Source organism: Exserohilum turcica (assembly GCF_000359705.1).
Source record: "Exserohilum turcica Et28A unplaced genomic scaffold SETTUscaffold_16, whole genome shotgun sequence".
Lineage (NCBI taxonomy): Eukaryota > Fungi > Ascomycota > Dothideomycetes > Pleosporales > Pleosporaceae > Exserohilum > Exserohilum turcicum.
Genome location: NW_007359981.1, coordinates 296,726 through 308,763, shown reverse-complemented (window position 1 = coordinate 308,763; position 12,038 = coordinate 296,726). Strand labels below are relative to the sequence as shown.

The window sequence follows — 12,038 nt, the reverse complement described above, 5'->3', positions numbered from 1 at the left end:
AGAACCAACTGAAAACTAAAACGGGCTACAGCAGCCATTGCAAGAGTCTCTGTCCACACCGCAACAGGAGCGGCGGCGGCGTTGTCGTCTGATTGCAACAGGTCTTGGAGATACGAAACTGTCCATTTCATGTACTATTGGGTTCTGGGGCCGTTCTGGTGGCGCAAACTCCCAGGTTGTAGTGGAATGAATCGATGGGTCTGTTTGTGAGTTGTGACGTGCAACAGTGTTGTATGGCGGAGGAGGGGTCGTAGGCACAGACAGGATAGAGTCTTGAGGAGCCTGCAGCTCCGAAGATGGTGCTTCGACTCTGGATCCTTCGTGCTGGGAGGATCCTTGTCGAGATGGCGTTTCTCGGATCAGGGGAGCACGAAAAGTGGCCTGGTTGGTTCTATTGAAGAATTAGCCTCAGTGCCTTGGCGTGGAAATATGGGAAGAACTACATGGTGCGAGTATTGATCTCATCTCCCTCGCGGGGTTCAGTACGTGTGACGAGGTATCTCCGAAGCTGCAAGTTGGTCGGATGATGTCTCGGCCGCCCCTCATGTGCCAACCGATACGCTACATTTCCAAGCGGAGATAGAACGCCCAAACCATCCTGATTCCACTCTGCCGACCGCGATCTGGTTAGTAATGGGGACCTATGCGGTGTTGCTTCTTGGCGACCAAATACGCTTGTGGCACGCGCGAGGTCAAATGGAATCGTCTGATGATCGCCTTGAAGAGAGAGACGCTGTAGCCATGGCTCTGGATAAGGAGTCGGCACTCTCTCGGGAGGTGGCGGAGTAGAATCACGTGGCGGCGCCGTAGATTCATGCTGCGATTGCTCCTCGTCCTCCTCGCCGGCTCCTCCTCGCAGATAAACTTGCGGTAAATCATTGGATTCCGAACCATCAGGCTCCTGGTCAATTTCATTCAGATGTGATAACGTAGGAGCCTGAAGTCTACGACTAGCCAAGGTCCTGGCAATTTCGAGACTTGACCTTGGTGGCCGACCTGGTGTAATAATCCATGCTTCTCTCTGGCCGGTTTGATTCCTCGCTATGCTCTGTCGCTGCGGGTCTCGCGGTGGCAGACCGTCGCCGATATGGTACACGCTCCATTCACTGCCGTTCCATGGCACAAGCGCATTCTCGGCATCTCGTGAAGAGCTCGGGTCGGGTCTGAGTTCGCCAGGATAGCTACCTCTCGCCCTGAGCAGTTCCATGAAAGATTCGGAATTCACTGTTCCAATGAATGACGCTCTAGAAGAAGGGTAACTTGGTGGGATATCGCCTGGCGCTACTGCATCGGCTCTCTGGCCAGAGGCAGAGTTATTCAATGAGAGTAGTGACATCCGATCGAATGCTTCCGCGAAACGCGGAGTTGGGGAAAGGCCGGGCGGGGGATTTATATGTGGCGTAGTAGTTTCTCCCGGCTGGATTCCTTGCGAGGGCGCAGCATCCAAGCCCATTCTATACCGGCGCACATCTGTGTCGCTTACAGTACGTCTCGTACGACCGATATTATATGCTGGGTCATCTTCCACGTCTGACCAGCACGGTAGGGCCTCGAATTCCTCGTCTGTCATGAACGCTGGGTGAGGAGTTTTTTGCAATTCATGGTTGCATGTACTTTGATTTCGTCGCTCTGGTTCATGTTCGTCTGGATGTTCCGGGCTGACAGCGCCTTGTTCGGCATCGTTAGTCCTAGGCGCACCTTCCTGTTGATCCGTCTGCAAGTGCTTTTCCGGGTCTGATGTATTGGCTTGTGCGGGCGATCGTGATTGAGAAGTATACACGGATGAACTGCAGCTCGGTCTATTCGGAGGCACCGGTGATGCAGGGGATGGCATGTGTGAGGAAAAAGGGTTAATAGACGTGTACGGCGACGACGTGGTATCAGCGGATAGGTTTGGTGTGGAAACGGCCTGCGGACCCGAAATAGGCGGGGAAAGTGCAGCGTTTGATGATGTACTAGAAAGGTTAGATGCTTCACTTGAAGACTGCAAGGGAGATGCACCTCAAATCGCCTTCTTCATCGACTTCTTCTGAGCTGCTCCCACCACGAAGAACTCCTAGTAACAGTAACGACGAAATTTTCGAATAGGCCTGGTATTCGCTATTGACGCGCTGGTAATCTGAATCCGCTCCTTGTGGATCGTTCAAAGACATATCTGCTGACACGCCTTGTCGGTCGTTCCCGCCATTGGTATCAATGCCAATCTCATAGCCAGTCTGATGAACAATCCCAGGTTCAGCTGATATAGCTCTTCTATCCTGTCCTTTAATGCCCACGTCTATCATGTATGTTCTCGGCAATGTCCTCGTAGGAGTCTTCTCCTATGTTGGCTCTTTCTACGAGCCCACTTCATCAGCCCAGCTGCGGCCTTTTTCCATGGGTGATGGCAAGCCGAAGGAGTCTTGCTTTTGAAGGCTTGGCCGTTCAGGCTCAACTTGCTGCGTTTCGGGGGCCTTGCCTTTGGCAGGAGGAAGTTCAGGGAAGTCTGCAGCAGAAGGAGGTACATTGTCTTGCCTCTTCTGCTCGGCCGGTCTCGATGCAGCTCCCTCGTAGTCGCCACGTCCGCCTCGACCCCCTCTGCCACCACGACCTCTGCCGCGTCCCCGGCTAGGCTGTGCCGTCCAGCCGTCGTACTCCCCATCATTTGTTCCATGTTCGAATGGTCGTGAAGGCGCAATGCCACCGTGGGCGCCTCTGGTGGCGCCTCTGCGCCTATCATCTCCAATGCCTGAAAACCCATCTTCTTTCTCAAAATCCCACTCGCGGCCCTGTTGTGCCTTGAGCTTGCGCTGTCGGTTCTTCTCGCGCTCACCCATCATCTGCTGACGGCTCTGACGTTCAGCCCTTTGTTTTTCCGCAAGTGCTTTTTTGCGCTCGATATCCTGCTGTTGCATGACCGCTTCGCGGGCCTCGAAGTTGCCTTTGTCGGCTTCAGCGCGAGCGTGGGCGCTCTGTCGGGCTTCGTTCTTGATGCGCATATTGGCGAGCTTTGCGTTGAGTTCATCCTCGGTCAAGCGTGTGCGTGCAGCGCCACCAGTCAAGGTCCTATCACCGCGTACAGAGTGAGTCGGTTTTTCTTTTGGTTCGGTAGGAGCAGACGGAGGGGCCGAGGAGTTGTTCTTCTCTGCGGCAGCGCTGTCTGCAGGGGCAGAGTCTATCTCTTTAGGTGTCTCGGCGGCCTTCTTGTCGTCTTGTTCAAGTCGAATGTCGGTGTTATGGCCGCCACGACCCCTCCCACGGCCCCTTCCCCGTCCGCGACCGCGACCTCCCCTTTCGCTGTTCCTCGGCTCTCTAGGGGCTTGAGGCGCAGGATGCGACTGTGGCGTAGTAGGTGGCTGTGTCTCTTCGGGTACAAACTCAGCGGCGGAGGCCTGCAGCTCGGGCGGGTTGGGCACGACGACGGGCTCTGCAACGGGTATGATGTCGTCGTCGAAGAAAAGATCGTCGGTGCTTGCAGTTTGAGCGAATGGGTCTATTGAGGGGTCGTTGTAGGCGGGGTCAAACGACGCGCCTGCAGCCTGAGGCTGGGTCAGTACAATGCGGTGAGAGGGTGAAGAGTGGCGTTGATAGAATGAGAGACTGCTGGGCGACATTATCGGTCCACATACCGGTGCAAACGAAGCCTGAGCTGGCGCTGTCGCGGTCACTGTCGCTGGCGGGGCCGCGGTGGCGGCAGACGCTGTTGTTTTGTCCACCTCATCGGGCTGAGGGGCCCACTTTGACTTGAGCATGATATCACGAAGCGAGTTGTGATAGTGCAAGATAAGTCTAGGAATAGCGAGCAGAACAAGTTGTTTGTTGATGTGTCGTGGTGGAGATGAGTCGTGGAGAGAAACTTGGTTGGTTGTCGGGGCCGAATTACTTGCAGGAACCCTTGGTCAGTCCAAGCTTCGCAAATCTCCCCCGCACTTGCACAATCCCTGCCTGACCCCTTCCCCTTCCGCCTCTCCCCCACGCGTCATCAACATCGCTTGCATTCATCCGCCCAGCTGGTCTTCAAGCAACACACAAGTGGTCTTCAGCATGATTGGTATTTTCTTTACTTAACAACGTGCATCCCTTTGTACTGGAACAAATAGTATAGCAGAACATATTCCTCAAGCAAGTAGACAAAGGGCAGGAATCCCTCTAGAAACGTTGCAACAAGCTTTCAACAATATACTGACTAACTATCCTACCTAAACCCATACGTTGCTGTTATCATTGCAATGCTTATCTAGTAAGCTTCGGGCGTTAGGTGCCTTGAAGATTCGAGCCGTTTAATTCTCAAGTGCCTATAGTCCGTCTCATGATGTGGTGCGTCTCGCGACGTAGGGATGAAGATTGATTAAATTAGCCTACTTACTCTCTTCTATTTGGTTGGACTCTTTACTTGAAATTCTATAACCTATACTCTCGTGCTACCCTTAGGTATCTAACGGGATTACACTACCGGTGTAATACGAATGTTCCATCTCATGATAGTTGTGAAATGGCTGAGTATAGTATTCAAGGTAGAATGGTTTTTTTCCTGGCCCATAGTGGTCGAACTGATGAAAGCCATCGGTGTATACATCATCGACCCAATTCAGAGTAATCCGCGCAAGATCATCGATCCCCTTCTGAGTGAGTTTGACCACCGCGTGTACATTAACCTCTGTGCCGGAAATATAATCCAAACCCGGATCGCCTGTTATTTCTGCGCTGCCCTCACCGAACGAGAAACTCGCAGCATTATAGACCAATTTTTTCAGCTTGAAATCCCATTGCATTGTCATGGTGAAAGTCCATTGAGTTCCTGTCACAAATTTTCCTACAGCCCTTTTCAGGACCAGATTGACCATGCGCCGCCAACTAATGACATATCGCTTGGAGAGGGAGTGTGACTTTTGGTTGATCTCGAAAGAAGCATTCACACGTTTTGTGATGCTAGAGTCGGAGCTGATGGCGGGGGGTTGTGGCTTCGGAATCTCAAAGCCATCTTTGAGAACGGTGCCAATCTGAGTCGTCGGCACTGCTGAACCGGGGGTAATGAGCGAGGCGAGCAGACTGAGGCCACCGAAAATATATTTGACGCGCATGGTACTGAAAGTAAAGGATGATATGTATGTGTATGTGTGTTTGTGTGTATAGTTGCTTCTTGATATAAGATTGTGTGTGCGTGTGTGGAAGTGGTTCCTAGCGGCGTATAGAGTAATTGCAGGATTTTGATCGAACGACATACTGCGGCTCAGATATATATAATAGCCCCCAAAGTCCGTGTATGTTTCCCTCTTACTATAAGATAGGCTAGCATGAATGTCGGGTGGCGCCCAATGGCTGGTTCTGTAAAATCAATCACGCTAGAAGAATCTACTAAGCTTATGCATAACTTAATAAGGAGTTCTATTACTTGTTCCTCAATTGAAGCTTTCTAAGTGTTTTTTTCATAATAAGCCGGCCCGAATGAAGGATTATTTTGGATATCTATCCACCAGACTATGTAGAATTGGGACATGAATATCAGGCCATCGCCCAAGTTGTGGGTATGTAAGCTAAGTGCTAACAAGAGCCCTGAGTTATAACATCAAGAGATAAAGTTTTTTCTGAGTAAGAACGATGTAGTAAGCACTAGAAACCTTAAACTCTAAGATTTGATTAAAGCTTCTTATAAGTCAAGCTATACGGAGGTGCCTTTCAAAAGTATTGTCTGCCAAGAATAATCTAACCAAAGTGCAGCCGCCTTAGCTGAGGCTTGTCTCTCCCCTCTATGTACTCATTACTACCTTGTAGCTTAATTATCTTTTAAATATGTACAAGAATTCGCTCAATCTAAGCTTGGATCTTAAGTTGTGAGAGATCTCTCTAGCAGTTCTGCTAGACTCTAACTGCCTTAGCCCTTGACTGCGGAGCTCCTTTCTTTGTAGTCTCTCTTTTCATATAGAACTAGCATGGCTTAATGCAGTTACAGTCTGGCGAGTTTCCACACTAAAGTAGTCTCTCAACGTCGTACAGGCGATAGATCACACCCTGATAGTGGTGGGCGTGGCTAGGTGCCTTATCCTCCATTACGACAGTCCGAGGTCTATCTTAGAGGCACTCTTTAGTAAAAGGAATCAGCTTTAGAATTAGAACGCAGGCCTAATATCTCCACTAGTCTATACCACCTCTAGACTTACGCACCAGCTTACCTGTCTTCTCTGTCCATCTCTATTGAGGCTTCCTGCCACGCTTATTGCGTAGCCCTGCCCTTCTCATAGACTCTGACAGCTCCCATTCCTCTCGCTGTAGAGGCTCAAGCTCAGCGTTTAGCTGCTCAATCCGACAAGCAGCATCCTCTCTCTCTGCCTTCGTCTCCAGCTAGTAGATATGGCATAGACCTTTCTTGTTATACGAGAAGCAGCCCCAGAACATAAACTTAGAGTATCCCTTCCACCTCTCACGGATGCAGCTCTTGACTACCCTCTCGTCTGCCTTTCTCCAGACTCTATAGCCCCCACGTCAGTGGTTAATCACCACTAACGTCTCGTCTGTCTAGATAACATTCTTCTAGTCCTCTAACGTCTAGTCCTTATGCTCTAATGCCTACTTAAGACGAGCAATCCTTATCTCCTATGTCAACCTAGGCTTCCTCGTTAGCTTGGTCTTCCTGTATCCTGCTGCTCTCAACACCCTCTAGACAGTAGAGGCAGAGATTTCGACTCCTTGGAGACTGAGCCCACCAGCAAGGTCAGCACAGCTCTTCTCTCGTCCATATCTATCGTGTCGTACTTATTGCAATATCTGCTCCTTCACCTCTGCCTGCTTAGCAGGCCTACCAGGCTTTAGAGCATCCTAAACGTGGTGTAGAAGGATCTTAATAGGAAGGTCGTTTAGCTTAAAGCCTGCAGCGATAGCTCTACTATAGATATAATCTATAGTACGAGGATGAACGCCAGTTAGCGCAGAGACTTGTGAGGTATTCTTGCCACTAGGAGGTGATTTTAACGCAATTACTAAGGTACGGGTATATATATTAGTATAGGGAGCCATAGTTAAAGAATAACTATATAGTAGTAGGCAGACTAATTAGACAGCCCCTTAACTCTAAGGTAGGAGTTGCGCCAAGAAGAGTTGTGCCGAAGCGCCAAGATTAGCGTCAGACAATACTCTAGAAAGGGGGGGATGGCGCAGTGGTGGAGCGCCTGGAAAATTTTCTGCTGTCTCACGTCAGCAAAGATCGAAGGTTCGAATCCTTCTCCCCTCACAACCATATTTATGGTCCACCCACATGAGAGAGTTACTCATTAAACTACCTATTCGACTGAGAGAGTTACTCGTTAAAACTTGAGAGGAAGACTCATTTAAAGTGAAAGATCTGAGAGAGTTACTCACTAAAAAACTACTAGGCTACGAGCCTCACCTTCATTTAGATAACCCCCTACATTGTACCTACTCAATTTGTACCTAGATTAAATTCTAGCCTACGTAGTTACTTGCAGGCCTTAAGCCTGCACGTCTTATATAGCCCTTTGGGCTGAGAAAGGACGTTAAACTACAATAATAATAATAATAATACTTTAGAAAGGCACCTCCGTATTATAAGTAGAATTTTCCCCAACATCGTATGAAAACCTCAATTTAGAAATTTGAGTGAAATTTCTTCTTGACTACAGTCAAATTGTAAGCACTAGAAAATTCCCTGCTTACTACTGTAGTTTTCCGTTTTTTTCACGGATCGAATTTGGGCATCACTTCTAAAAATACATCAACAAAGTGGAACCAGCTCCTATCACCCGCTAGGTGCACAAATATAGAGTACACCTGCTTATTATTATGGATAGAACTTTTTATAAGTAAGACCTACAGTACAAAAGCTAAGCATGGCTTGATATATAGCTTGTATTTCCACACTGATTGTCCCTACGCATCATATATTGCGCCGCAGTTTGGACCCTTTCAAACACCATTCACATTATAATATTGCCTACCAACGTTCAATTTCTTGATCAACATGCACCTCTTGCACAATACGGCTGTACTTAGCCTTCTAGCTATCGTTGGCTTTGATTTGACCGCAGCCCTATCAAGCAAGGAAGATCATAGACTTGAAGCGAGAATCGACATCGGCTGGCCCGCTAATGCTGGGGAGGGATGGATGTGCATCCACCGAGGGGAAAAAATGAATAATGTACCAATATGTCGGATGGCAAAGCAGGCATGTTCAGCAACTGGTACATGGGGCGATCTTGATGATGGGACCGGATGGGCAGTACGTGTCTTATCGAAGCTGTAGTCTATAAGCTGACATATGCTAATGTTTTTAGTGCGGTTTAAAAAGAAACAATGCAGTTCGCGCAGAGTTCAATATATTATGTAACAAATTAGGAGCATTGAAAGGAATGGATACGATAGGGCGCCCGTCTCTACCTAGCGACTTCTGCAACAGGAACCCTTAGCTTAAGTTCTAGCTTTGTGACCAATACACAACATAGATGTATAGATAGGTTAGGTAATGCACTCTAATCTATATGATCTTGATAGGTGTTATTAGGGGTGATCTATACTTTTCTAACCTTAATCCTAATTTGGATTAAGGTAGATAGTATATTATTTTTCATTTAACTACTTATAGAAAAGATAGTAATACAGTGCCTCTATCTTTTAGACACATTGCTCTAGGTCCTACTAACTACAATATCTATCAAGTTGCTTAGCTAGTATGTATAGCTTCTCTATGTGCTGTCTATCCCTACGTGTACTATCTATAGATAGTGTGGTATTTACAAGGTAATACGTCACGTAATAGACCCCTTGCGTTAATTATTACCTTCTAACGAAAACATGTTTTCGACACTAAACCACTTATCTTTAATTAGGGAGCGAATCTCTCTTGTTACTTATAAAAGCTAGGAGTGTTTGCGAGCCTAGCGGCTGACAGGAGTGTGTTGAACTTTGTTGATCTATTTTACTAGAAGTGATACCTAAATTCGATTGGCGAAAAGAAAAACAGAAAATCACAGGCTATGATACTACTGCAAAGTCAAAGCACCTGCAATTCTATCCGTCACGGTGGTTGTTCTGTTATAAAGGGATACAAGTTACACTACGTATACGATACAGAAGAATCCCATACAACTCATTGATCAGCTAAGAGCAAAATGTATGAATCCTATCAATACAAGCTATTAATACATGAAATGTAAACAGCCGCCAGTTGAGCTGAGGAAAAGAACATGAATGCACACTTGTTATCCAAGACTCCAAACAGATACCATCCGCATAAATCTATACATCACATCCTTAAGCCCATAGCTGGAGTCATGTTGCTGTCTGCTACGCTTAACCCATGTGGATTATAGCAGGAAGAGCTCCCCGGGAAAACATCCATCGAATAGCTCCAGTAGGCGTTGTAGCTAGACTCGGGACACCAATAGCCAATCTGGTATTCTAGATGTGAAGAGGTGAAGTAGGGGGTTGGAGGTGTGTATGGGCGTGCATTGGGGTTGAGCGGTGACGAGGTACGGGAGTAGCGGGTGCTTGTGGAAGATGAGCCTCGACGACGCATGAATACAGGAGTGGGCCATGGGAGGTTGAAATCGTTCATGTCTCCAGCATCTTTGTCCGTGGTGAGAGTGTCGCTTTTACCAGGAGCCTGCAGCTTGATTTTGTGGCTGATAATGGCCGGGTCGTTCAGGTGCGGCGCATGAGAAGATGTTGGCTGTACAGGGGTAGACTGCACGGCTGCACGCATGCCATCCTCGATAGACTCCATTGGTTGAGAGCCAATCGACAGCTTGGTGGCCATATCTTCACGAGAGCAAGTTCCGCTCAAGATTTGCTGGATAGAAATCGGGGCGCGGTGACGTGCCTGAAGAGCAGAGGGCAGAAATACAACAATCTTCTCAGCCTCGAGATCATCTTGCTCATGATTCTTGGAAAACCCAGCAGGACTATTTTCATCAAGTTTAGACTCCGAGGCCCTAGCAAATAGCTCATCAATGGACAGTGGCAACCACGTTCCCTCAGAAGCAGGCCCGTCACGAGTATCCGGGTGCATGGCAGGAGAGATAATCTCGAAGCCATTATCATCAAGACACACGGCTCGAGGTAGCGATTCGACAGACTCTGTATCCTCGACGGAATCGTCTTCGATCATGGCATGGTACTCGGTATCCGTAGGAATAATGAAGTTGCAACGAATCAGCATCTCGAGCGGAGTCTCCATGTTCTCGTAGAGTGCAGCTTCCAGAGCCTTGCGATGTGCGACGATGTCGAATTTGTCTGCCGAGACAGAATTGAGAGAGCAGTTCTCCATCTGGATGTTGTTCGACTTGGTGAGGGACTCGTTGGTCTCGACTTTGGTGGGCGCGATCATAGTCACAGTTGGGATCTTGTCTTCGGAATCGGCGGTGGCAACAATGTTATAAGCACTGCATCCGACATCATGATACTGCTCCTCTGAGACTTTGCAGATTGTGTCTTTCTTTTTAGTGCCGTTCTCGACCTCGTTGGCCGACATGTCTTGAACGGATGCGACCTCCACTGGAACAACAAAGCCAACGGCGTTGGGAGAAATGCTCCTGGTCTTGGCCTTTTCAGCAGCAGCAGTGCGTTTTCCATGCTTCTTGTTCTTCTGCATCTTCTTGTAGTCTTTCAAGCCATGGGTCTTCTTGGCAACAAGGGCGTTATTGGTCTTGGGCGTGGCCATACTTGCGATGGAAGTCGAATAAGTAGCTGTCATCCAATCGCGAGTTGGCTGTATCCTGAGAAAAGATGAACTCCTATTCGATCTACGTCTTGAGGAAATCGTAGTGCTACCGGAAAGTAGTTTCACACCAAGTCCAATTGATCAGCTGATGGATGAGCAACAGGAGGCGTAAAGAGGAAGATTTGAGTGTGATGCTTCAGAAAGTCGGAATGGTGGAAAGAGTTGAAGAGTTGAAGAGCTGATGAGCTGATGAGAGGAGTAGAGCAGAGCGACAGGGTGCGCGAGAAGGTATAATGTTATGGTGGGGCTGAAGTAGAGTGAGTGCTACGCGCAATCCACATTCACCGGGCGCGGGAAATAGCCGCTGACGTGGTGGTCGCAGTGAACAAGTTGCTAGGGCAATCACTAAATGAGTGAAAGGATCAACGCGGCTATCAAACTTGGCGTGTTTGTGCATGTAGCTGGTCCGTAGCATTGGCAGACCCACTTATATTGCAGTGCACGCGGTGTTGGACTTGACATTGTGTTGTATCAACGCGATGTGTTAACAGTACAGCAGTAGCTCAGCGCTCGCATTGTGAAACAGATTTTGCTCTCGCCTTCCGGGAACCCTATGCTGTGGGTACCATAATGAATATGCACTGCATACCAAACTCACGATACCCGTCTCTTTGTTCTTCGATTCGGATATCAAAAACAGGTAACGTCCATCTCTAGGTCGCGAGACGCACCCTGTCGCGCGAAAAACTGCGTGTACTTTTAGAGTAAGCGACTCCAGAGTTCTCGGCACATGGGCTTTACCGAGAATTGCTGTTGATGGTTTCTAGGCTTACTTCACTCTCATGGTCCATTGAAATGCCAAAACCTGATTGCCGTTAACGTCGACGTGCCTGACGCAATGTGACCTTTGATGTGCATGAATCCACGCCATCGCTGTATAAGATACTCCTGAGTCTTGGAACTGACCTAATATGTTTAAGCTTCTACACGTTCGCATACAAACCGGCTTTCACTATCATCCATACATCGATCGTCATGCGCCTATTTATGCGTAGCTATTGCCCTGGCTGGCCTTGAGAATAGGTACAACTTCCTAGTCTAATTTCATGGATCTTAAACTGAAACTTGAAATAACGTATGTGGCAAGCGAGCGCCGCAGGTAAGCGAGCGCCGCACCCCACCAAACCTGCGCACCTCTCCTATCTCAACGAACAATGGCTCAACGTAGCGCTACTCAATTAGCTTTAAATGAAGCAGATATTTAGCTTGCTATTTCTTCTATTAATCTCCATCAAACACAAAGTAATCGTCGCGCTGCTGCTGTCTACAACGTGTCTGAACGAACAATCCGCCGCCGACGCGCTGGTATACCTGCTCGACGCGATTGCTA

General features: G+C 48.3%; 4 protein-coding genes and 1 non-coding gene across 5 annotated transcripts; 1 reads left to right on the top strand and 4 right to left on the bottom strand.

Annotated features, from left to right (window-relative positions):
- Positions 1-15: 15 nt before the first annotated feature.
- On the bottom strand, positions 16-2,153 carry SETTUDRAFT_38798 (uncharacterized protein; the record flags this gene model as incomplete). The annotated part of the gene is made up of 3 exons (XM_008025897.1): positions 16-391; positions 444-1,955; positions 2,002-2,153. The coding sequence occupies 3 exons, from the start codon at positions 2,151-2,153 to the stop codon at positions 16-18; spliced, it is 2,040 nt and encodes a 679-aa protein (XP_008024088.1).
- Positions 2,154-2,336: 183 nt separating this feature from the next.
- Positions 2,337-3,731, bottom strand: SETTUDRAFT_27580 (uncharacterized protein; the record flags this gene model as incomplete). Its single annotated transcript, XM_008025860.1, has 2 exons — positions 2,337-3,518; positions 3,609-3,731. The coding sequence occupies 2 exons, from the start codon at positions 3,729-3,731 to the stop codon at positions 2,337-2,339; spliced, it is 1,305 nt and encodes a 434-aa protein (XP_008024051.1).
- Positions 3,732-4,406: 675 nt separating this feature from the next.
- Positions 4,407-5,060, bottom strand: SETTUDRAFT_38796 (uncharacterized protein; the record flags this gene model as incomplete). The annotated part of the gene is made up of 1 exon (XM_008025896.1): positions 4,407-5,060. The coding sequence occupies one exon, from the start codon at positions 5,058-5,060 to the stop codon at positions 4,407-4,409; it is 654 nt and encodes a 217-aa protein (XP_008024087.1).
- Positions 5,061-7,116: 2,056 nt separating this feature from the next.
- On the top strand, positions 7,117-7,204 carry SETTUDRAFT_t126. Its single transcript has one exon. It is a non-coding gene; the product is annotated as a tRNA-OTHER (tRNA).
- A 2,028-nt stretch (positions 7,205-9,232) lies between these two features.
- SETTUDRAFT_38795 (uncharacterized protein) lies at positions 9,233-10,648 on the bottom strand (the record flags this gene model as incomplete). The annotated part of the gene is made up of 1 exon (XM_008025895.1): positions 9,233-10,648. One exon carries the CDS (start codon positions 10,646-10,648, stop codon positions 9,233-9,235), a length of 1,416 nt encoding a protein of 471 aa, XP_008024086.1.
- Between the last annotated feature and the right edge of the window lie 1,390 nt (positions 10,649-12,038).